The following is a 24,890-nucleotide window of genomic DNA, read 5'->3' on the forward strand; positions in this document are numbered from 1 at the left end:
AGGTGACAGTGAAAATACTGCCAACTAGATTGCATACCCAATTGATAGTACTTATGAAACAGCAATCAGCGTTAGGTGGTAAACTACTGTATTTACAATTCGTTTTAGCAGTCACATTACCAAAACAAATTATTTGTTTCGACGAAATCACATTCATTATCTTGTGGCTGAAGTTCATAAAAGGAAGGAACATAAAAATTCAGTACAAAAGAAAGAACACACATCATCATTAGTACAACACATAAATGCCATAGGACATAATATTAATTTTAATAACACAAAAACAGTTGCAAAAATAGAACATCTCAACGGCAGAATAATCAGAGAGGCCATTGAAATAGAGAAAAGACCATATTGTATGAATAAACGTGATGACACCTCCCGTCTGCCTACTATTTGTAAACCTGCTCTCATAGACAGACGAATCTTAATACAAAATCTAAACCATAGATCAAAGATTCATCATAATGCCTGTGTTGCCACCATTTCCAGCATAACTTATCCATTAACCCACAACCAAGCATCAGCACTTCCATCCAATCAAAATACAGCTACGTCATCAGCCAATCAGAATACAACAGCACTGTTGACCAATCAGAATACACCTTTGCTTCTTTTCATAGAAAAACATCAGTTACGTTCACACAGTTTGCCCATAAGCACCAAACCGAGAACTTCAACCAGAAGATGACTAATGTGATTTCGTCGAAACGTCATTACTACCCTTTTAGGGATATGTTTACAATTACACGGGAAGAAACCTGAGATATTAACTGTACACACATATATACCCGTGAAAACTTACATAAACATATATATTTATTTTATTTATTTATTTATTTATTATATTTCTATACTGCCTTTCTCCCATAGGACTCAAGGCAGTGTACAGTCAAGAAAAATATAGACACACAAACATCATAAAATTGCTAATTAAAATTATTACTTAGTTTGGTCAATTAAATAAAACCCAGAATTAGATAACATTTAAAAAAAAAAATCATTCACATGTTCGTATGTTTAGCCCCGCCTGTTGGAACATCAGGGTCTTGAGGGCACGGCGGAAAGCACGGAGATCAGGGATATTCCGTATCTCCGGGGGCAGTTCATTCCAAAGGGTTGGAGCCCCCACAGAGAAGGCCCTCCCCCTGGGAGCCGCCAGTCGACATAATTTGACTGACGGTACCCTGAGTAGTCCCTCCCTGTGAGAACGAACTGGTCGGTGGGAGGCTATTGGTGGCAAAAGACGGTCTCGTAGGTCCTAAGCCATGGAGCGCTTTAAAGGTGATAACTAACACCTTGAATCGCACCCGGAAGACCACCGGGAGCCAGTGCAGCTCGCGTAGGAGAGGTGTTACATGGGCATAACGAGCTGCACCCATAATCACCCGCGCGGCTACGTTCTGGACCAGTTGGAGCCTCCGGGTGCTTTTCAAGGGGAGCCCCATGTAGACAGCATTACAGTAGTCCATACGGGAGGTAATTAGGGCATGAGTGACTGTGCGCAAGGCGTCCCGATCCAGAAAGGGACACAACTGGCGGATCAGGTGAACCTGATAAAAGGCACCCCTGGCCACGGCCGTCAAATGATCTTCTAAAGATAACCGTGAATCCAGGAGGACACCCAAGTTGCGGGCCCTCTCTGTGGGGAGCAAGATCTCATCCCCTATTGTCAGTGATGGTACTAGCTGACTACACCGGGACGCCGGAAGCCACAGCCACTCGGTCTTGGAGGGGTTGAGTCTGAGCTTGTTTCTCCCCATCCAGATCCGCACGGCCTCCAGGCAACGGGACATCACAGCAAGGGCATCATTGGGGTGGTCTGGGGTGGAGATGTATAATTGTGTGTCATCAGCATACTGATGAACACTCACCCCAAAACCACGGATGATCTCGCCTAGTGGTTTTACATAAGTGTTGAACAGAAGGGGTGAGAGGACTGACCCTTGCGGCACCCCACAAATAAGGTGCCTCGAGGTTGACCTCTGCCCCCCTGCTAACACAAACTGCGAACGGTCAGAGAGGAAGGAGGAGAACCACCGAAGCACGGTGCCCCCTATTCCTAACCCCTCCAGCCGGTGCAGTAAGATACCATGGTCGATGGTATCAAAAGCCGCTGAGAGATCTAATAGGACCAGGATAGAGGAGCAACCTCTGTCCCGAGCCCTCCAGAGATCATCCACCAATGCGACCAATGCCGTTTCCATGCTGTATTGTGGCCTGAAGCCTGACTGGAACGGATCCAGATAGACAACTTCATCCAGGTATCGGGGTAGTTGTCGCGCTACCACACTCTCAACAACCTTCGCAACAAAGCGAAGATTGGAGACTGGATGATAATTTGATAATATAGCCGGGTCCAGGGAAGGCTTCTTGAGGAGGGGCTTCACAACCGCCTCTTTCAAGGCGGCGGGAAAGACACCCTTACTCAGAGAAGCATTTATAATCCCGTGGAGCCAGCCTCATGTAACCTCCCGGGAGGCCAGTACCAACCAGGAGGGACACGGGTCCAATAAACATGTGGCAGCGTTAAGCTTGCCCAGAATCCTGTCCACGTCCTCAGGAGCCACAGAGTCAAACTCTTCCCAGATAACGCTCTCAAGACCTGCCCCCGTCTCCTCCCCTGGATCTACCCAATCGGAGTCCAGGCCTTCCCGAATCTGAGCTACTTTATCATGCAGGAATTGTACAAAATCCTCAGCTCGACCCTTTAAGGGATCTTCTCGTACCCCCACCTGAAGTAGGGAGCGGGTCACCCTAAACAGCGCAGCTGGGCGGTTCTCTGCAGATGCAATAAGAGCGGAGAAGTAGCTAGACTTCGCCGCTCTTATCGCCACTAGGTAGGTCTTAATATAAGATCTCACCTGTGTTCGGTCAGATTCAGATCGGCTTGTCCTCCAATCACTCTCCAGGCGTCTTTTCCAACGCTTCATCTCTCTTAGCTCCTCGGAAAACCAAGGAGCTAGACGAGATCGGCATCGGGTCAGAGGCCGCAAAGGCACAACGCGGTCCAAGGCCCCAGTAGCCGCCCTGTCCCAGGCAACCACCAGGTCCTCAGTCGAGTTGTGAGCCAGAGTCTCAGGAAATGGCCCAAGCTCCATCAGGAACCTTTCGGGGTCCATCAGGCGCCTGGGACTGAACCATTTGGTTGGTTCCGTCTCCCTGCGGTGGGTGGAAGTGACTTGAAAGTCCATGTGAAGGAGAGAATGATCAGACCATGACAAGGGCTTGATGTCTATATCCCCTATTCTTAGATCATTCAGCCACTGATCAGAGACAAAAATCAAGTCCAGAGTGTGATTCCCCAAGTGGGTGGGGCCTTGAAATACCTGGGTCAGGTCCATGGCCATCATGGAAGCCATAAACTCCCGAGCCGTCTCCGACATCTCACCAGCGGATGGCAGGTTAAAATCCCCCATAACAATAAGTCTGGGGGTTTCCACCGCCACCCCGGCTATAATGTCGAGCAGCTCAGGCAGGACTGCTGTTACGTGGCAGGGAGCCAGGTACGCAATCAGTAGGCCCATCTGAATCCCCCGACCCCACTTCACAAGGAACTCACATCCGGTTATCTGAGGAACAGTGGCCTCCCTCGGGCAAAGACTTTCTCTAATGATTGCTGCCACTCCCCCACCCCTTCCCTGAGTCCTTGGCTGATGGAATGCACGGAAACCTGGCGGGCACATTTCCACAAGGAGAACTCCTCCCTCCTGGCCTAACCAGGTCTCCGTAATCCCTGCCAGGTCAGCACCCCCCTCTGAAATAAGATCATGAATGAGGGGGGCTTTATTTACTACTGACCTGGCATTACATAACATCAGCCGTAGACCCAGGGTCTGAGACTCTGAACAACCCGGGAAACGAGCAGTGCTTTGGGGGTCGGAGTGGACAATCGCTCGTAAACAACGAGTGCGCACTCCCGAAACATAATATGGCCCCCTGCAGCCGCCATATCTGCCCCTCCCACTTACTATACTAATGCCCATCACTTCATCCCCCTGCATCCTTGTCAGATTTCTGTCCCCATCCTCCCCACCATGATTATCAGACCCATTACCCCTTTCAGTGGATTTATGGATCCCCCCAGATCCATTCCCACAATCTCTCCCAGAACCCCTTAAAATAGAACTTAAAGATTTATCTAAAAACCCCCAAAGCCGTCGGTTTTTTGCAAACCACTTCTCAGGGTTCCAAAACCCATCCTCAAGGGCGGCCCTCGATAACTGAGAGAGCCAGACATGGGAGAGGGGGGAATCTCGCAGTGCAAGGAGCTCCGCAGTTGAATACATCAAAGATAGGAGCGAGTTGAAGGAGATGAAGGATCATTTTCTTCTAAGAGTGTTAGAGATGGTTAAGACAGGTAATTTAAAATAAGGGAGGAAATAGATGTAAAAGGGAGACCAGTATGTTACAAATGTCAATACATCGGAACATCATCGCCCTCTCACGACGATGGGAAGTCTTGTGGTTGTAGTAAGTCAATCCAAAGGAGGTGGGGATAGAGGTCTCAAAGGGACGTCCTCTCACAGTGACCAAACCATTTGAAACAAACAAAGAGAAGGTGGTCTATCTCCCCATACTCCAAGATTCTCGATGTCTGTATCTCCTCCAGTCCTGATACCAGCGATGGCCGAGGATTAGATCAAAAAAGTAAGGCAGAGCCACTGGACAAAGTATTTAGGGTTAAATAATCAGGGTAATCTTGGGGAATAGGTGGTAAATAAAGCTGCAGATCAATCTAAGATTGCAAGTTAACGCTGAGTGGTCGTAATAGATCTAGATCTGATAAAGGAGAGAGGGACAGTTGAGGGGGAGAGTAAGTCAACATCTCCTGTTTGTAATCCTCAGTCCCTATCCATCACCTTGCTCAGGCTACTTAGTTCAATTAGTTTAATAAGTCCTCAGAGTTTCAAGAAAGAGAAGTGCAACAGATCCCTAGAGGTTGAAGGGATCCTAACATTTATAGCCTTTGCCGCATTGCCCTCTCCTCTATTAACAACGAGGGCTTCCTTGCAGCCTCCTGGTGTTGCCGTCGCCATCGCTGCCATTAGCGCCATTCCCCTCGCCATTGTGGTAACCCCCCTTGCCATCGCTGCCGTGTTGCTACATGCAGCGCCTATTAGCCCAGGCATCATTATCAACACCCTATCCGGAGTCACTGTTGCCACCGTCTCGCCAACCATTTCATCAGCTGTATTAGACTCAGTGGTTGACCCGGTCATGACAGCCAGGCTTTGATGTTGACATTCTCCCCACCGCCCTCAGTCTTTTTACTGACAAACAGCTGATCTTCGGGCTCGGCTCGGGTTTTATCCTTGGGCTCCATCCACAGCTCTATTGAGCCGAAAATACCTCAGCATGCTGGGAGGGGGGTCTGTGGATGGTTAATTGACCCCCACACTCTTGAAAATGTCGAAACATCTCCCTCCTAGCCTCGGAGTTTCAGCTCTGAGCTGCCATTTTGTTTTGCAACTGTCAACGGTATATATAATATATATATATTATATTAGCTTATATTATACTATACACAGACACAGACACATACACACACACACACATATATATATTTGTTTTCTTTTCTTTTTGTAGGCCTTTATGTGTATTTCTCTTTAGCCAGGTTCTTCCTACGTAAACCAAGATTTTTATGCAGCCTTAGTTCAGTGAAATCACAATCCACTAGTTTTTAGGCTTTTTTTTTTTTTTTTTTTGGCAGCCAGCAAACACTCTGCTGCCCATTGGGAGACTAAGGAGACTAAGATAGATCTATTTCGGACGTATAAGTCCTCATTAGTTAGCCACACCCTCATACCATGTATCCTTATAAGTCTGAAATAGATCTATCTTAGTCTCCTTAGTCAGGCAGCAGAATGTTTGCAGCTGCCAGAAAAAAAACCTAGAAACTAGTGGATTGTGATTTCACTGAACTAAGGTTGCATAAAAATCTTGGTTTACCTAGGAAGAACCTGGCTAAAGAGAAATACACACACACACACACACACACACACACACACACACACACAAACACACACACTTATATTAGCTACCCATCACTGAACAGCACAGTGGCTCAGCAGTTAAGATGCTGGCTTGTTGGCTGGAAAACTGACAGCCTGGGTTCAAGACCTGAGAGAGCGCATGATGGGGTGAGCTCCCACTTTCATCCTAGTTCCTGATAACCTAGCAGTTCAAAAGAATGCAAATGCGAGTTAATAAATAGGTATCACTTCAAGTGGTTAGGTAATAACAGTCCGTGATGTCATGCTAGCCACATGATTGCAGAAACATCTTCAGACAGGTTGGCTCACCAGCCTCGAAATGGAGATAGTATAGCCCAGGGGTCTGCAACCTTAAACACTCAAAGAGCCGTTTGGACCCGTTTCCCACAGAAAAGAAAACACCAGGAGCCACAAAACCCTTCCCGTGTCTGACTATTTCTTGAGCAGCCACAAAACTAGCATATGTAGTTGAATTAAATGTTCTGTTTTCTTCTGAAACTTTTCTTTTCTTGGATTTATCCATGGTTGGCCTACCGGGGGTTGAAAAGCTCGATAAATCGTGTGCCGGCAGGTGTCGTAAATTGATGGTTGTGACGCATATTTTGAGTGATAGGGAGCTGCAGCAAAGGGGTGAAAGAGCCACCTGTGGCTCCAGAGCCACAGGTTGCTGACCCCTGGTATTGCCCCTTATACTTAGTAATGGCTAGCAAAGAAAAATCTGCAGGGACTCTTTTACCTTACTTACCTTTACCCATCTTATATCGAATTTTGGGCAGTTCCCAATCAACAGTTAAACAACATCATTGTATCATTAATACGTACATATATCTATTAAAAGCACAAACATTTAAAGCAGGCACCAGTGTTAAACTTTTACTAACAAGTCCACTAACAAGTCTTCTTGTCAATCTCATCCAATCCCAATGTCTGGGGGAAAGGTCTTAAATGCTTTTCAGAAGGCTAGGAGGATGGGGGCCTGCCAAACCTCAGAGAGAGGGGTGTTCCATAGGGTACAGCTGCCGTGGAAAAGGTACTCTTCTAGATTCCATAAGATGGCAATGTTTAAGGGAAGGGACTAGTAATATACACATCCTATTTGATCTGGCAGGATGGCTATAAATCCTTGGGGAGATACAAATAACCTGGTCCTGTGTCATATAGGCTTTAAAGGTAATAATTAGTACCTTCAATTGCATCTGGAAAGGAACCAGGAGCCAGTGAAACTCACACAACAGAGGTTAAATGGATAAATCTAAGGACATCCATCACTGAGTGCATGCCACTGCATTTGGATAAATTGTAAATTTCAGGTAATCTTCAAGGGCAGCCCCAGATAGAGTGTGTTGCAATAATTCAAAAGAGAAGTGACAAGGCATGAGTCACTGTAAGCAAGGTCTTCCAATTTAGGAATAGATGGCAACTGGCAGATAAATCTGTGCAAAGGCCCCTTTACTCATGGTTGCCACCTACTTCTTGAGCAGAAGCCATGAGTCTAGGAGGATCTGCAAATTGTAGATCCTCCAGCCTGGAGGAGTGCTACAAATCCTTTATCCAGCTTCAAAAATAAAATATCATCTGGAGCCGGAGATATAGCCACAAACCCAAAGCCACTCTGTCTTGCTGGGTTGAATCAAAGCCATCACCTCCCCATCTGAACCCTTACAACTTCCATACGACCAGTACCATCACAAGATCACCTGTCTGGCTAGGAATAGAAATATATAACTGAATATCAACAGCATACTGATCATACCACATTGTATACTGATAGTAAATGTTAAAAGGAGAGGCAAAAAGCTTGAGCCCTGAGGCATCCCATATTGCAGGCACTAGGTTTGACCCTCCTCTTCCATCAACACCGACTGAAATCAGCTACAGAGCCTGAAGGAGAACCTTTATAACACAGTGCCTCCCACTTCCAACCCTCAAAGCCAGTCCAGAAGAATATCATGGTTCATGGTATTGAAAGCCATTAACAGGTCCAGGAAGGCCAGAATGGTTGCACCATCCCCTTCCTGAGCCTTCCAAAGGTCATAGACAAGTATGACTGAAGAGAGATTAGTCATTGCTTGGACCTAACAACAAACTACCTCCTGGGATGCCTTGACCAACCAGCAGGGGCATGGATCCAGAATTCAGGTAGCTGAGCCCACAACTAAAGGACTCTATCCACTTCCTTAAGAGTAACTATCTTGAACTCCAGATAACAAGGCTCAAATGCCAGATAACAAGGTTCAAGTCCATCTCTCTCCCCCAAAGAATGTACGAAGTAGATTGAGTAGATGGATCTACTCAATCTTCAAGCAACATTTTCTGACAGATGCCAAGAATATTCCTCACAGTGATCCTGCAAGGGCTCCCCAGCTTCTCCTTAACCAGGAAGGATCTGGTCATCCAAACAGGGCCACTGATCAGCTATTCCCAGATACAATGAGGGCAGAGAAGTAATTATGCTTTGCTACCCTTATTGCTGCAAGATAAATTCTAATATGGGCATTTATATGTTCTTAGTCAGCCTCACTTTTCATTTTTGTCCAGTGGCACTCTAGGTGTCTCTTATGAATGTTACATTAATCAGACATATTATGAACCTTGTTTCATTTTCTGTGTACAGTGAAATCATTTTCTCCATAACTAGATTTTTTATGCATGTGGTTACCATTGAGGGGTAATGCAACATGGTAATATGAATTTTACCAGCATTGTCCATTAGATTCCGCTCAGTAAATTAATCCAACTTAAAATCTCGTCCTAGAATGGAGGATCCTTTGCAAGCTTTAATGCAATGAAGTACATCCAACTTTGGTTGTTGTGTTAGATTTTTGTTGGTTCCTTTTTTAATAAGGGTACTAGAGAAGATGGCCAGTTTTCCCAATAGTAGTAACACCAGCTATTCTAGAACAGAAGTAAGTAGAAGAAAAGGATGCAACAACTAGAATAACTGTAGAATATGATGGTAAATGTGTAAATAGGATAGAAAGGAAATGGGTTTTGACAGGAAAATGTTCAAGCAATTTTGGTTGCAAGAAATTTTGACATATTTCCAGATTTTTGATGCAAGTTGGTTATGATGGTACACACTGAATAATAAATAAACCAAATTCTTAAATAAAAAAATTCAAAAAAATCCCTGTGTGTGATTGCACACACAAGGAATTTGCCTTGGTGCGTACTCTCTCGGTGTACATAAAAGAAAAGATACATTGGTCAAGAATCATAAGGTACAACACTTAATGATAGTCATAGGGAAACAGTCAATATAAATCTTAAGGATACCAGCAACAAGTTTACAGTCGTACAGTCATAAGTGGGAGGAGATGGGTGATAGGCCTTGGAAGCCATATTAGGCCGGAAGCTTCAATGCTGCCAAATATCATATCATATCATATCATATCATATCATATCATATCATATCATATCATATCATAAATATAATATAATAATGTAATGTAATGTAATGTAATGTAATGTAATGTAATGTAATGTAATGTAATGTAATATAATATAATATAATATAATATAATATAATATAATATAATATAATATAATATAATATAATGACTATTAAACATGCTGGCCTTTCTTCATCATGGATATGATCACAGTTCCATCTATGAAATACAATAATTTATGAACACCAACTGAATGGGACTCAGAATTTAAGCATTCTTTTTTCATGCAAAAGCATGCTTTACATAAAAATGATTTTATAGTCTTCTAGTGTTATGTGGATTTTTTATAGCATATATTAATCAAATAAAATGCTAAAATTAACTAAATCTAGGTCTTAGAAATAGTTCCTGTATAATCCAATATAAATCCCAATAATCAGATACTCACGAGAAGTTTTTGAAGCAAGTAAAGTGATTCTGGAGCCAGTTAATAATTGAAATCCTAAAACATTAAGTTGATCTTCATCAATCTGATTAGCAAAGTCTACATGAAAAAGAAGAAACACAGTTTGCATCATTTCTTCCAAACTTCCTTCTTTATTGCAGGCATTTTCTTATTAAAAAGGCTTATTGTTTGAATTTTTACCTGAAAAAAGAGTAATAAAGTTGACTGTAGGTTTGTTGGTATCAATAGTTAACTTCTGGCTTGCTGTTTTTGAAGGCTGAGCAGGAAAACAAACCAGCCGCAAAGGTAAGCGGAATTTGCATTGGGCAACCCTTTGTGCACCTGAAATAAATCACACACATACACACATGTACGTATGTATATATATATATATGGGGGCTATGTGTTGGATAGGCAGTGGTTGGTCAGATCTAGGATGTGCTTGGGGGGATTATATTTGTTTTGGATAACCCCCCCAAGCACATCCTAGATCTGACCAACCACTGCCTATCCAACACATACTTCATCTATAACGGACAAAAATACAAACAAATAGAAGGAGCACCCATGGGATCACCCCTCTCACCTGTCATTGCTAACCTCTACATGGAACACTTTGAAACCCAAGCTCTAGAAAAATCTGATCACAAACCCAAACTCTGGCTCAGATACGTAGACGACACCTTCATAATCTGGCCACATGGGAAAGAAAAACTGGACAACTTCCTCACACACCTCAACAGCCTACACCCCAAAATACAGTTCACCATGGAAACAGAAGCGAACAACCAACTTCCCTTCCTGGATGTCTTAGTCTACAAAAAATCCAATTGCTCCCTAGGACACACCATCTACCAGAAGAAAACACACACAAACCGCTATCTGCACGCACTCTCAAACCATCACCCAGCCCAGATCAACTCCATAGCCAAGACACTCATCTCCAGAACAAAACACTTAGCTGACGAACAATACCTAAAAACCGAACTACACGTTCTCACTAACGTACTAACATCCAATGGATTCCAAAGAAATAGAATTACCAACCTAATCCAAAAAGAAACCCCCACTAAAATCCAAGACAGAGAACAAGAAAACGGCAAAGCCCTCCTCCCATACATAAAAGGCACCACAGACAGAATCAGAAAGATCCTCCACAAACACAACATCAAGATAGCATTCTGCACAAACCGAAAAATATCCACCATCCTAAGAAACCCCAAAGACAAAATTGAGTTAGAAAATCAAGGAGTATATGAAATCCCATGCACCGCCTGCCCCACCACATACATCGGACAAACCAACAGAAGAATAAGTGCACGCATTGAAGAACACAAGAACTCAGACAGAAAAGAGGAACCAACTTCTTCCCTGGTCCAACACCTCAAAGCCACAGGACATGATATTGACTTTAAAAAGACCAGAACTATCGCCAAAACTGAACACTTTAACAACAGAATAATCAGAGAAGCCATCGAGATGGAAAAACGTCCACACAGCATGAATAAACAAGATGATACCTCCCGCCTACCAGCCATTTGGAAACCCACCCTTATTGACAAACGAGTCCCCAACACAAAGAATGACACCAGACCCACACTCACGAGAGCCACACAGGATGTAACCACCACACATCCACGCAGAAACAGACTCAAACCCACACTGATGATGAGGCATGACCACGGACCAGAAGCCAGACCACAGCTGCATCATTAGCCACTTTAAACCCCTCCATTCCATACATGAAGCAGACTGACACCCACCATGAAGAGGTGGCACGGCCACAAACACGAAGCCAAACAACAGCAACACAGCTCACCAGCTCAAATCCCCCTGCTACTCAGACTAACCCGAGCACAACCAAGCCCCCACCTAAACAGAACACACACCCGTCCAATCAGAGCACAGCCAAACCCCCATCCAATCAGAGCACAGCCAAACCCCCAACCAATCAGAACACACCTCCACCCATTCAGAACACAGCCAAGTTCCCACCCAATCAGTTCACACCCCCACTGGCAGTTAAAAGGAAGAAACAGCTGCGATCACACACATTGCTCCTAGAAGCACGAAGCCGAAAACACCAGCCTGAAGATGACGAATGAGACTTCGTCGAAACGTTGCCAAGACACCTCCAATTTTACGTGGGAGAAAACCCGAATAACCAAAGACCTACATACAAACACCCGCGAAAACCTCAGAAAACAAATATATATATATATGTACACATATATTAAATCAAAATGCCTCAATTCTAGGGATAGGCAATAATGCATGGTAAGCATGATCCTTGGTTTTTTAATGTTTGATTTAAAAGGGAAAGAGAAAATTATGCTGCGACATTGCATTTTCAATAATGCTTCTAACACCTACATAAAATACAAAGCCATTTTTAGGTCATAAAAATATCACATGGCTTCAGTCCCCTATGTGGATTATTACCCATCCCCACAGAAAGAAAGACCAAGGTAAAATTGAGATGGTACATTAACTTTCCATGTTTTATTTTATAGTTAACAGTTGTTCCTACAAAGACATTAAGACATAAAATGTTATATATAGAATTATTTTCAAATAAACTATTATAATTATTTTTATCATTTATTTACATACTCTAATAATTTACCTGTGGCTGTATTATATGATGCTATAACACTACCTTCCAAATCTGCTGGTAGGTAATTCCCTTTTCGAAAAGCAGAAAGTACAACTGTTTTAGATACAGAAGATTCTGTGAACACAAGAAGAACAATGAAAAGGTAAATTAGAAAGAGAGACTGAGAAATTTGTCTATGAAATTATAATAAAGAAACATCAGTTCAGTCGCAACTCACTACTCATTCATTATCCTATAATGAAAAAGGCATGTGATACTATTTACATGTTTTTTTCATGTAAAAAAGCAGTATATAATAAAAAAACTGAAATTACTGAAATTTGTCAAATATTTCATTCAAAATCATTATAAGACACCAAAATAACAATAACTTTAAGGAATACAGAGCTCTGAAGCTACTCACTGCCTTGGCTTAACTGTAATAGTGAGGGTTCCTTGGTGCAGCTGTGGCACAAAGTGAAGATCTTTTGCCTGGGACAGAAGGAGCCAGACTCATCGTAGCCTTATACTTTGGATCAGATCCAGCTAGAGACATGCCATACAGGATCACAGAGGCTCCAAACTAAAAAGAATGTCTCTCTCCAAATAGGGTTTAATTAATCTCCCTCATCCCTCCAAAAAATAGTTGAAATAATTGAAATTTGGCAAATTTTATAAAACATTTTATGACATAAAAATCATCAAAAAAAGGATATATAGCACAATACAAAATGAAATAAAACATTTTCTGTGCTTATATTTGACTGGGCTATATAGTTCAAATTGAGCTATTTTCAAGGCAGCTATATCTCTGAATATATCCCACCTTTTCCAATGAAAGCAATATATTAGAAGCTTTGTCACTGTTGGATGCACTGAGGAATCTGATAAGGAAGTATTTCTGAAAGCATACCCAGATCATGCTTTCAGAAATAGACTGTCAGTAAAGAATTAAAGTTTAATAAAGACAGAATACATCCAGAGAATAATGGGAAAAATGAAAAAGAGCAATCTATCTATGATGCTTTTTATATATAATGGTTTTATTGTTATTTTAATTATTATTTCATTAAAATATCAAAAAAATATATATATAAATACTACTCTAGTCCTTTCTTAGGCAGAAAACCAGCTGGTGACTTTGGAACAGATACTCCCTTGTAATCCTAGAAAGAAGCAACTGGCAAGACTCTTCTAAATACTCTTCCAAGAATACTGCAGAGGGCAGCTACCAGGAGTAAAATTAATTGAAAGCACAATTTTTAACTGTGCACATGACATACTATTACTTTCTAGTTTCTATACTTTAACCAATAAATATGTAGACATTTTAACACATTGCTACTTCATGTACAGTCATAGCTGCACCAAACGAATTTATTCCACATATGACATGTTGGAAATTAGAGGGAACATTTATTGTAGTCTTATATTAAAAGACAGAGCAGATAAACAGGGGAAATAAAAAGAGTCTGAAATAAAATCTGACCAGTAATCAGAGGGATTTATATAATAGAATGCTGCAATTTGGCCACTGCAGGGACAGGAGGTCAACTGATGGCTAGCTTTCTTTCTTTCAGGTTTCAGTTTAATTATGGAAAACAAGGAGACAAAAATGGTGGCCCTCCAGCATGTTCTGCTCTTCACTGTCATGTCAGTTGCTCTTAAAATATGTATTGCTCAGGCTTTATTCTGAAATGGACTGACCTGGTTGGGCAATTGCAGATTCCTGGTTAACAGAAAAATGGAAAATTCACCTCTCCCAGCTCCATCTGACAAGTTATTAGAAATCTGTTTGGTTGTTAAGGATAGATCTATAAGAGTTCTCACTTTCTATCATGTAGGGAAAAAAAATTCTTGCATTGCTCCAAAGCAATGCAATACACACACTAAGAAACTGAATTTGGTCCCACTTTCTCAGTGCATCACTTTCACCAAGCTTTTAACTGTTAATTCATTTTAGAATTAATGTTAGTCATGTTTCTAACTATTTATATTTTAATTTTATTTTTAATTTATTATCTTTTTATATGTAATAGTTACATAGTTTGTAGGCAATATATTATATGTAATGTATTATATTATTTCAATACTGTACTACTTATGCAGTACTGCACTACTTATGCAGTGTTGATTAAAGATTAACAATATAGATACTGTATTATAAATTTTAAAGACAGGTAGTCCTTGACTTACATAATTGGAACCTGAATCTCAGTTGCTTATAAATATGTATGTATGTATGTATGTATGTATGTATGTATGTATGTATGTATGTATTCCTTTTAATTCATAGGTATAAATGTGTGATATTTTTGCAATCAGGGTTTTTTTTTCTATGTTGAAAAGATGTTAAATCCCACCATGGCCATTTAACATCTTTTCAACATAGGAAAAAAAACCCCTGATTGCAAAAATATCACACACACACACACACACATATATATATGTGAGTTACATATATATATGTAAGTTTTCACGGCTATATATGTGTGTATAGTTAATATTTCGGGTTTCTTCCTGTGTAATTGTGGATATATCCCTAAAAGATAAGCAATATTATTCACCCCATATTATGGGACAAAATAAAACAGCTTGCCACCTGGAGATCTGAAATAGAAACCACTCATAAAACTTACAGACATTTAAAGAAACTTAAGAAATTAGAACATAAAAAACCTCCAACCACAACACAACATCATTTAAAACAAGTAGTATACAATGCTTCCGATAGAAAACTAACAACAGCAGAAACAAATGTCTTAGCAAAGGGCTTTAATTTTGCAGTGACACCCAATAAAATTCCGATAGAAACCATCATATGCGAAGTTGAAACCAGCTTAAAGAAACTCAGTGCTGACGATGCTGATAAAGTCAGACATGACGTCACCAACATTCTATGCACTAGTAAACCACCTAAAAGCAACTTATCAAAAGAAGAACAAAAAGCACTGCAAGTTTTAAAAAACGATAATAGCATAATGATACTACCAGCAGATAAAGGCAATGCAACAGTAGTAATGAACACAGTGGACTATGAAAAGAAACTGTCTGACTTACTTCAAGACGCCACATATAAACCCATAAACACAGACCCAACAACCTATCTAGAAAAAACCACGAAGATAAAGATAAAATCAAGTACTATAAGTAAAGAAATCCAACAAACAATTCCCAGAGAAAAATCATCAAAATGCCCAAAACTGTATGGCCTCCCAAAAATACACAAAGATGGAATACCTCTCAGACCCATAGTAAGTTCCATAGGCTCACCTTTACAAAATCTAGCCAGATATTTAGCAAAACATCTGCAACCTTACGCAGAATCTGCTGCTTCATATGTACAGAACTCATACCATTTCATACAAATAATAAAAAAGCAACACATAAAAGAAAATGACCTTCTTGTAAGCTTCGATGTTGTATCACTATTCACACAAATACCTGTCAAAGAAGCCCTGTCATCAATTAAAAACAAATATCAACTACCAAAACATATCACAGATTTAACAGAACATTGTTTATCCAACACATATTTCATACACAGAGGACAGAGATATAAACAAGTAGAAGGTGCACCAATGGGATCACCATTATCACCAGTCATCGCTAATCTTTTCATGGAAGAATTCGAATCCAATGCTTTAGAAAAAACTGTTAACAAACCAAAATTATGGCTCAGATACGTTGATGACACTTTTGTGATCTGGCCACATGGAAGAGATAAACTGGAAAACTTCTTAGTATATTTGAACAGCCTCCATCCCAAAATAAAGTTCACCATGGAGATAGAATCAGAAAACCAGTTACGTTTCCTCGATGTATTAATTTATAAAAAATCTGATGGCACCTTAGGACATACCATCTATCAAAAGAAGACACATACGAACCGCTATCTCAACGCCAAATCACACCACCATCCAGCACAAATAAACTCTGTTGCCAAAACATTAACCACAAGAACTAAACGTCTGGCTGATGAAGCACATTTACAAACAGAATTATATACACTAACTAATGTACTGACATCAAATGGGTTCTGTAGAAATAAAGTCATCAATATGATTCAACATGCAACACCTAGACAGAAGAAAAAACAACAAGAGGAACAAAACAATGGGAAAGCCATCTTGCCCTATATAAGGGGAACAACAGATAAAATTAGCAAAGTACTACATAGACACAACATCAAAACCATATTTTGCACAGATAGAAAGATATCATCCATTCTGAGAAACCCTAAGGACAAAATAGAATTAGAAAACCAAGGCATATACGAAATCCCGTGTGCTTCCTGCCCATCAACATACATTGGACAGACCAATAGAAGAATGAGTGTGCGCATCGAGGAACACAAAAACTCAATACAAAAGCAAGAACACACATCATCATTAGTTCAACACATAAATACAACAGGACACAATATTAATTTTAATAACACAAAAACAGTTGCAAAAATAGAACATCTCAATGGCAGAATAATCAGAGAAGCAATTGAAATAGAGAAAAGACCATATTGCATGAATAAACGGGATGACACTTCACGTCTGCCTACTATTTGGAAACCTGCTCTCATAGATAGACGAATCTTAACACCAAATATAAAACATAGATCAAACATTAATCAAAAAACAAATCCCAACCAAATCATATTCAAACCAGCCACAAAGATGAAGCCCTGCCACCTAGTGGAGAAAAACCGACCATACACCCGAAGCCAAGCCAATACATACTGGGACTCCCAACCAATCAGAATGAAAAGGTGGAGCCATCCCAGACTACCAGCACCAGATTTGAAATAGTAACGGCAGTTACTGCAAAAGACTCCTCACATAAGCCTGATGATGGCAGATGAGATTCTGTTGAAACGTCGCTTCTACCCTTTTAGGGATATATCCACAATTACACGGGAAGAAACCCGAAATATTAACTATACACACAGACACACATATTTATATATATATAAATTAAATTTGTTTGCACCCATTTTCCTGCAAAGCAACTCACTGAGCAAAGTGACTGACATGCTGTTTAACTTTGAACCATTATTAAATAATTAGTCATAAAGGGCTATCTGAAGAAAAAAGAAGACACTATATCAATATTAACTATAATTTAAAGTGTAATTTTTAATACATGTTTAGCTTTTATATCAAAAACCAAATATCACATTAAGAAGCATCTGCAAAGTACAACAAAATATTTTATTTATTTTATTAATTTAGTAGATTTGTTTAAATCCTACCTTTATTAGTTTTATAAGTAACTAAAGGCAACAGACTTACACAAAACTTTCTCCTCCTATTTTCTCTACAACAACCCACTGAGTTGGGTTGGGCTGAGAGCAGTGATTGGCTCAAATTCACTCAGACAGCTTTCATGTACAAAATGAGATTAAACTTATAGTTTCCTGGCTAGCTACCACTACACCAAACCGGCTCTATTTATTATACAATAAAGTTTCTGCCTTAAAATGAACTTAATACCGAAGTCTCCACTGTTTGTGCATATTGAAAAAAGAAAAAAGAAACCAGTAAAGCAAAGTAAAACAAGCAACAACAGAAAAGTAAAAGAAAAACAAGCTATTTGGTTTCTAACTTTCTCCTTTTTGTGCTTCAGCTAATTTACAATATTTATAAACATTTAGGCCACCTTAGACACCAAATTGTAAATGTTTAAATTTGCCATGCTATATATTTTATGTATAGGAACCATTCTTGTTTAAATTTGGTTAAATGTCTGTTGTGAATATATATAGTCAGTTTTACCGTTCCTACAGATTCTCCTGTTGTGAATATATATAGTCAGTTTTACCGTTCCTACAGATTCTCCAAGTTCCCAATCCAATAAAATGTCAGAATTGTATCTTTCTTCCAGTGCTGGGCAAAATTTATTTTCACAGCCGCAAACATATGTCTCAGTAAATTATGATGTTTTCTTAGATTGTACCTAGCAAGAAAATTTGTGGTTTGATTTCAATTTTAATTTCTAAAACTTTTCAACGTTGTACTATGTATGTATTTCCAGTAGTTTGAGGTTTTTTTACATGTCCCACATGTGGTAAAATGTCTCATGGCATTTCTAATATTTATTACTGGATATTTATTTATTTTTAAAATTATGATGTATATCAGCTGTAAAACATTTTGTACCAATTTTCTTTCAAGTTGTACCCTGAAGTATATTTTTTAATTTTTGTTTCTTGTCTTGAATATTCATTGGAGAAAAAGATTAATATTGATTATATCAACCAAATTTAGTAGAAAGATGTGGCAAAGTGTAGACCAACCTCCTTGTGGTGCACCCTGGGCAATATGACTTTGTCACAGCTAAATAGTCTACACATTTTGGCTGCTGGATCTCACAAAGATCTCCCAGCAAGAAGCAGCAGCATGAATATAAAAACAATGGCTCTTTTCAGATGAATTAATGCTGCATTCTGTTATGCCATATGAAATAAATAAAAAGTAAAAAGATAGCCAAATGGAGATATAATTCAGGAGTCTCTATCTATTTAAATCAGTTTGATCTTTTAAAAAAACGTAGTAAATGAATACACAAAAAAATAGAAAAAATTACACAATTCCTATGTGAACAGTTTAAACTATGTTTAATTCATCAAACAATCATAGAAAAATAAGCAATTTACCTAATTCTAAAATGAAGGAGTTTTTGGTCAATGATAAAGGACATGGGACACATACTGTTAATTTTGTAAGTGTTGGTACTCTGCTTTCAACTTCAATCTGTTGGATCAAAATATTAGAAAAGTATTTACAGACAATAGTAAAATATTTATATAAAATAAATGGTAATTAAAAATATAAAACTAATATTTAGAACTTCAAAAATATTATTTCATCACTTCAATAAATCAGTAGTTAGTACTTCTATAGGGATTAACATACAGTTGCAAGAAAAAGTCTGTGAACCCCTTGGGATTACGTGGAGTTTTGCATGAATTGGTCATAAAATGTGCTCTGAACTTCATCTAAGTCACAACAATAGAAAAACACAATCTTGTAAACATGTAAACATTCACAATGCAGGGAGGAAAAAGTATGTGAGCCCCTAGCCTAATGACTTCTCCAAGAGCTAACTGGAGCCAGGAGTGAGCCAAACTTGACTCCAATCAGTGTGATGATATTGGATGTGTTGCTGACAGTTGTCCTGCCCTTTAAAAACGCACACCTGTTTTGGGTTTACTGGTTTCAAGAAGTACTGTCTGATGTGAACCATGCCTCGCAGAAAAGAGCTCTCAGAAGACCTACAATCAAGAATTGTTGACTTGCATGAAGCTGGAAAGGATTACAAAAGTATCTCCAAAAGCCTTGATGTTCATGTGTCCACGGTAAGACAGACTGTCTACAAATGGAGAAAGTTTAGCACTGTTGCTACTCTCCCTAGGTGTGGTCGTCCTGTAAAAATGACTGCAAGAGCACAGCGCAGAATGCTTCATGAGGTAAAGAAGAATCCTAGAGTGTCAGCTAAAGACCTACAGAAATCTCTGGCACATGCTAACATTTTTGTTGACACATCTACAATAAGGAAAACATTAAACAAGAATGGAGTACATGGGAGGACACCACGGAGGAAGCCATTGCTGTCCAAAAAAAATATTGCAGCACGTTGAAGTTTGCAAAAGAGCACCTGGATGCAGTACTGGCAAAATATACTGTGGACAGATGAAACCAAAATTGAGTTGTTTGGGAAGAATACACAACACTACGTGTGGAGAAAAAAAGGCACAGCACACCAACATCAAAAGGCACAGCACACCAACATCAAAACCTCATCCCCACTGTAAAACATGGTGGAGGGAGCATCATGGTTTGGGGCTGCTTTGCTGCCTCAGGGCCTGGACGGATTGTTGTCATTGATGGGAAAATGAATTCCAGAGTTTATCAAGACATTTTGCAGGAAAATGTACGACCATCTGTCCGCCAACTGAAGCTCCGCAGAGGATGGGTGATGCAACAGGATAATGACCCAAAGCATACAAGTAATTCAACAAAAAAATGGCTTCAACAGCACAGAATACGCCTTCTGGAGTGGCCCAGTCAGAGTCCTGACCTCAACCCGATTGAAATTCTGTGGCATGACCTTAAGAGAGCGATTCACACCAGACATCCCAAGAATATTGCTACACTGAAACAGTTTTGTGAAGAGGAGTGGTCCAAAATTACTCCAGATCGTTGTGCAGGTCTGATCTTCAACTACAGGAAACGTTTGGTTGAGGTTATTGCTGCTAAAGGAGGGTCAACCAGTTATTAAGTCCAAAGGTTCACATACTTTTTCCTCCCTGCACTGTGAATGTTGACATGTTATGTTCAATTAAACCATGGCAACATCTAATGTTTGTGTAGTATTATTTTAAGCAGACTGTGTTTTTCTATTGGTGTGACTTAGATGAAGTTCAGAGCACATTTTATGACCAATTCATGCAAAACTCTATGTAATCCCAAGGGGTTCACATACTTTTTCTTGCAACTGTACAAGCAATGTTCATGCGCACATGCAGAGAAAAAGAGTGACAGACAGAGGGAGGGGGGAGAGAGAGAGGCAGAGAGAGAGAGAGATGCACATACACATAAAAAAGTTCCCCTGTCACCCTTATAGTGTGTATCTTCCCCTATCTCTGGTTGTCTACCGGAAGCTTGGGGTTTGAGGGTTCTGTGGAACACACTCTTCTGGACAGAGAGCACTGATGTCATTCCTGGAGTCTTTTGGAGCCACTCTCCCAGCTTAGGTGTCATGATTCTGAGTGCTCCTACCACCTCTGTAAACAGTGTGGGTTTTTTTTACATCTTCTCCAGTTTCTCTTTCAGGTTGTGGTACTTCTCCAGTTTCTCATAATCCTTCTTCCTGATATTGCTGTCACTTGGCACCACTACATCTATCATCTAACTTCCTTTCCCATTCCATATGTATGTTTGTGTGTGTGTGTGTGTGTGTGTGTGTGTGTGTGTGTGTGTGTACACAAAGACAAAGAAAGAGAGAGAGAGATGTATAGGTTTGTGTGTACACACACACACACACATATACATACACACACACACACATATACATACACACACACATATACATATACATATACATATACATATACATATACATATACATATACATATATATATATATATATATATATATATATATGTATAAACATACAGTGCATTCAGAAAGTATTCAGACCCCCTTCATTTCTGACAATTTTGTTATGCTGCAGCCTGATTCTACAGTTGTTGAAATTCATTTTTTCTCATTAATCTATACTTAGTACCCCGTAATGACAAAGTAAAAACAGAATTTTAGAAATGTCTGTACATTTATTAAAAAGAAAAACTGAAATACATTGACATATGTATTCAGACGCTTTGCAACAACACTTGAAAGTGTTCAGGTGCCTCAATTTGTTTTGATTGTTATTGACATATTTCTACACCTTGACTGGAGTTTACCTGTGGCAAATTAAATTGATTGGACAAAATTTGGAAAGGCACACACCTTTCTATAGAAGGTCTCGCAACTGACAATGCATATTGTAGCAGAGCAAAAGCCATGAGGTCAAAGGAACTGCCTGCAGAGCTCAGAGGCAGGATTATTACAAGGCACTGATCTGGGAAAGGCTACAATAACATTTCTGCTGCACTAAGTTTCCTAAGAATACAGTGGCCTCCATAATTCTCAAATGGAAGAAGTTTGGCACAACCAGGACTCTTCCAAGAGCTGGTCACCCAGTCAAACTGAGCAACTGGGAGAGACGGGCCTTATTAAGAGAGGTGATCAAGAACCCAATTGTTACCCTGACTGAGCTCCAGAGATCCTGTGTGGATATGGGACAGAGTTCCAGAAGAAAAAACATCACTGTATCCCTCCACTGATCTGGCTTTTATGGCAGAGTGGTTTGATGGAAGCCTCTCCTCAGTTCAAAACACATGAAAGCCCAATTGGAGTTTGCAAAAAAGCAGCTGAAGGAGACTGTGAGGAACAAGATTCTCTGATCTGATGAAACCAAACATTGAAATATTTGGCTCAATTCTAAATATTATTTCTGGAGGAAACCAGGCACTGCTCATCACCTGCCCAATATCATCCCAACAGTGAAGCATGGTGGTGACAGCATCATGCTGTAGGGGTGTTTTTCAGCAGCAGGGAATGGGACACTGGTCAGTGTTGAGGGAAAGCTGAATAGAGCAAAGTACAGGGATATTTATGAAAACCTGTTCCACAGCGCTCAGGACCTCAGGCTGGGCTGAAGGTTCACTTTCCAACATGACAACGACCCTAAGCACATAGCCAAGACAACACAGGAGTGGCTTAGGAACAACTCTATGAATGTCCTAGACTGGCCTAGCCACAGCCCTGACTTGAATCCTATTGAACATCTCTGAAGGGACCTGAAAATGGCTGTCCACAGACGGTCACCAGCCAACCTGACTGAGCTTGAGACGTTTTGCAAGGAAGAATGGCAAAAAATCCCCCAGTCCAGTTGTGCAAAGCTTATTGAGTCATACCCAAACAGACTCGAGGCTGTAATTGCTACCAAAGGTGATTCAACAAACTACTGAGTGAAGGGCCTGAATACTTATGCAAATGTGATATTTCAGTTTTTTCTTTTTAATAAATATACAAACATTTCTAAAATTTTGTTTTCACTTTCTCATTATGGGGTACTAAGTGTAGATTAATAAGAAAAAAACATACATACACACAGATACTGTATGCATATATTTTAGCGTAGGTTTACATTCTATCTAATATGTTATTTATTCAAATCCAGCATTTTGAAATCAGAATTCTCCTGTTCTTTTCCACCTCCATGCTCTGGTACACTTCTTTTTAACCAAGTCAGTCAGTAAATCAAAGCAGGATAAGTTTCAAAGTTTAGGACACTATTGGGCAAAATACCAAGCTTACTTCTTAAAAACTCTCATCATTATACATTTCCTTTATCACTACTCTGAGGCCAAATCCACACCATTGCATAGTGAATACAGGTCGTCTTTGATTTATCACCATTCATTTAATGACAGAACAGATTAATAACAACCTTGGGAAGTTGCTTTACAGCCCTTAAATTGTTTTTGATCTCGGCAAAACATTGTATGACCAGTCCCACAGCCATGTGATTGTAATCTGGGTGCTTGGCAACCTGATCATACTAATGACTAGTTGCCAAGCATCCCACAGTTACATGATCACCATTTCCAATCTTCTCTGCTGGCTTTCCCTGAAAGTCAATAGAGAAGATTGCAAACTTGTCAGTGTATAAGAATTTATGAACTGGAATAGCCATGGCAACAAGTCAGCCAATGGGTTTTTGGTGACTGAGACACAGGATTTGTTGTGTGAGCCATGTGAGACGCCTTGGAGCCTAGACATAACTTAGCTTAACTGTTCTGTGCTGTGAGAGTTCATTTGGTCTTTGTTTGAGTGTACTTGCTTCTTCTTCTTCTCTCTACCATGTTGTAAGAGTTGCATGGGTATTGTATACATGCATCATTTTTTATATTATTGTATATAAAGAAGTTTCTTCCATATAATGAATCCTGCTGAATTATTTACGGTGTGCTGACAGGATCACTACAAACTCCAACAAAACTGCTGCTGCCTGCCTGAAGGATTCCTCTCAGCAATGAGACGGGCTGAAAGAGCTAACTCCTAAACACAGCTGAACTCCTTCAATAGGATGCAGAAATGAAACTGAAATCCTGAAGATTTAAACTCTATTCCTTCATCTTACCAAAGGAAGTCTCTTTAATGCATGGAGGACAGCCAATCTTCTCTGGCGGGGTGCAACATCAGAAAGGAACACCTTTCTGCCCCCAGTAAAGGTGTTCATTTCCATCCACAGAAGGCAGCAGCAATATTTTGGCAGATGCTTCAGTGACTCAATCCAACCACCTCATTCTCTGTCGTCCCATTCTTCTTTTGCCCTGAATCGTTCCCAGCATTAGGCTCTTCTCCAGTGAATCCTTCTATTGTGGTTCCGTTACCTGAGCCTGTGTCATCGGCAGGAGAGGACTCCGAGAGTGAAGGAGAGGAGTTGGCAAGGCCTCCCTCTCCAGGACCCTCCTCTCTGGCAATGCCTTCGGTGTCCGCCGAAGGGCAAGAGATAGGGCTGGGGCCAAGCACGTCCTTGCAGCCACAAGTGGACAGTGATGAGGGTAATGAGTCTTGGCTGGATCCTCGGCAGTGTCACAGAGATAAGCGTGCACAACAGAAGAAAAGGCGTGCCAGAGATTAGGCTGAGTCACTGGACCACACCCCACAGGATATAAAAGGGGGTGAGGTGGCCATTCAGACTCTGTGACGGACAAAACTAACTACTATCGAGTCACATTGCATCTTTGGAAACAACATTATTGGCCTTGGATTTATTTTACGAATTGGACAATTCTTGACTGTGGGTATTTTGTTTCTTGAGTAAAAGTTCTTGGCAAGCAGCTACTGGGTTG

At 40.2% G+C, this 24,890-nt stretch overlaps 1 protein-coding gene across 12 annotated transcripts in view; it reads right to left on the reverse strand.

Annotated features, from left to right (window-relative positions):
* The window catches only part of BBS9 (Bardet-Biedl syndrome 9), a 547,167-nt gene that overhangs the window by 355,636 nt on the left and 166,641 nt on the right, over positions 1–24,890 (reverse strand). For all 12 annotated transcript variants that reach the window (XR_015734231.1, XR_015734233.1, XR_009620981.2 and 9 more), the window contains 4 exons: positions 19,079–19,175; positions 12,460–12,564; positions 10,035–10,175; positions 9,837–9,932 (listed from right to left, as the gene is read on the reverse strand). Coding sequence is in view for 8 of the 12 variants with exons in the window: in XM_087894078.1 (XP_087750204.1) it covers positions 9,837–9,932; positions 10,035–10,175; positions 12,460–12,564; positions 19,079–19,175 (439 nt within the window). In the remaining 4 variants the exon portion in view is untranslated. The remainder of the gene's footprint in view (positions 1–9,836; positions 9,933–10,034; positions 10,176–12,459; positions 12,565–19,078; positions 19,176–24,890) is intronic.

This window comes from Pantherophis guttatus, chromosome 4 (assembly GCF_059756535.1).
Source record: "Pantherophis guttatus breed Tessera chromosome 4, ASM5975653v1, whole genome shotgun sequence".
Lineage (NCBI taxonomy): Eukaryota > Metazoa > Chordata > Lepidosauria > Squamata > Colubridae > Pantherophis > Pantherophis guttatus.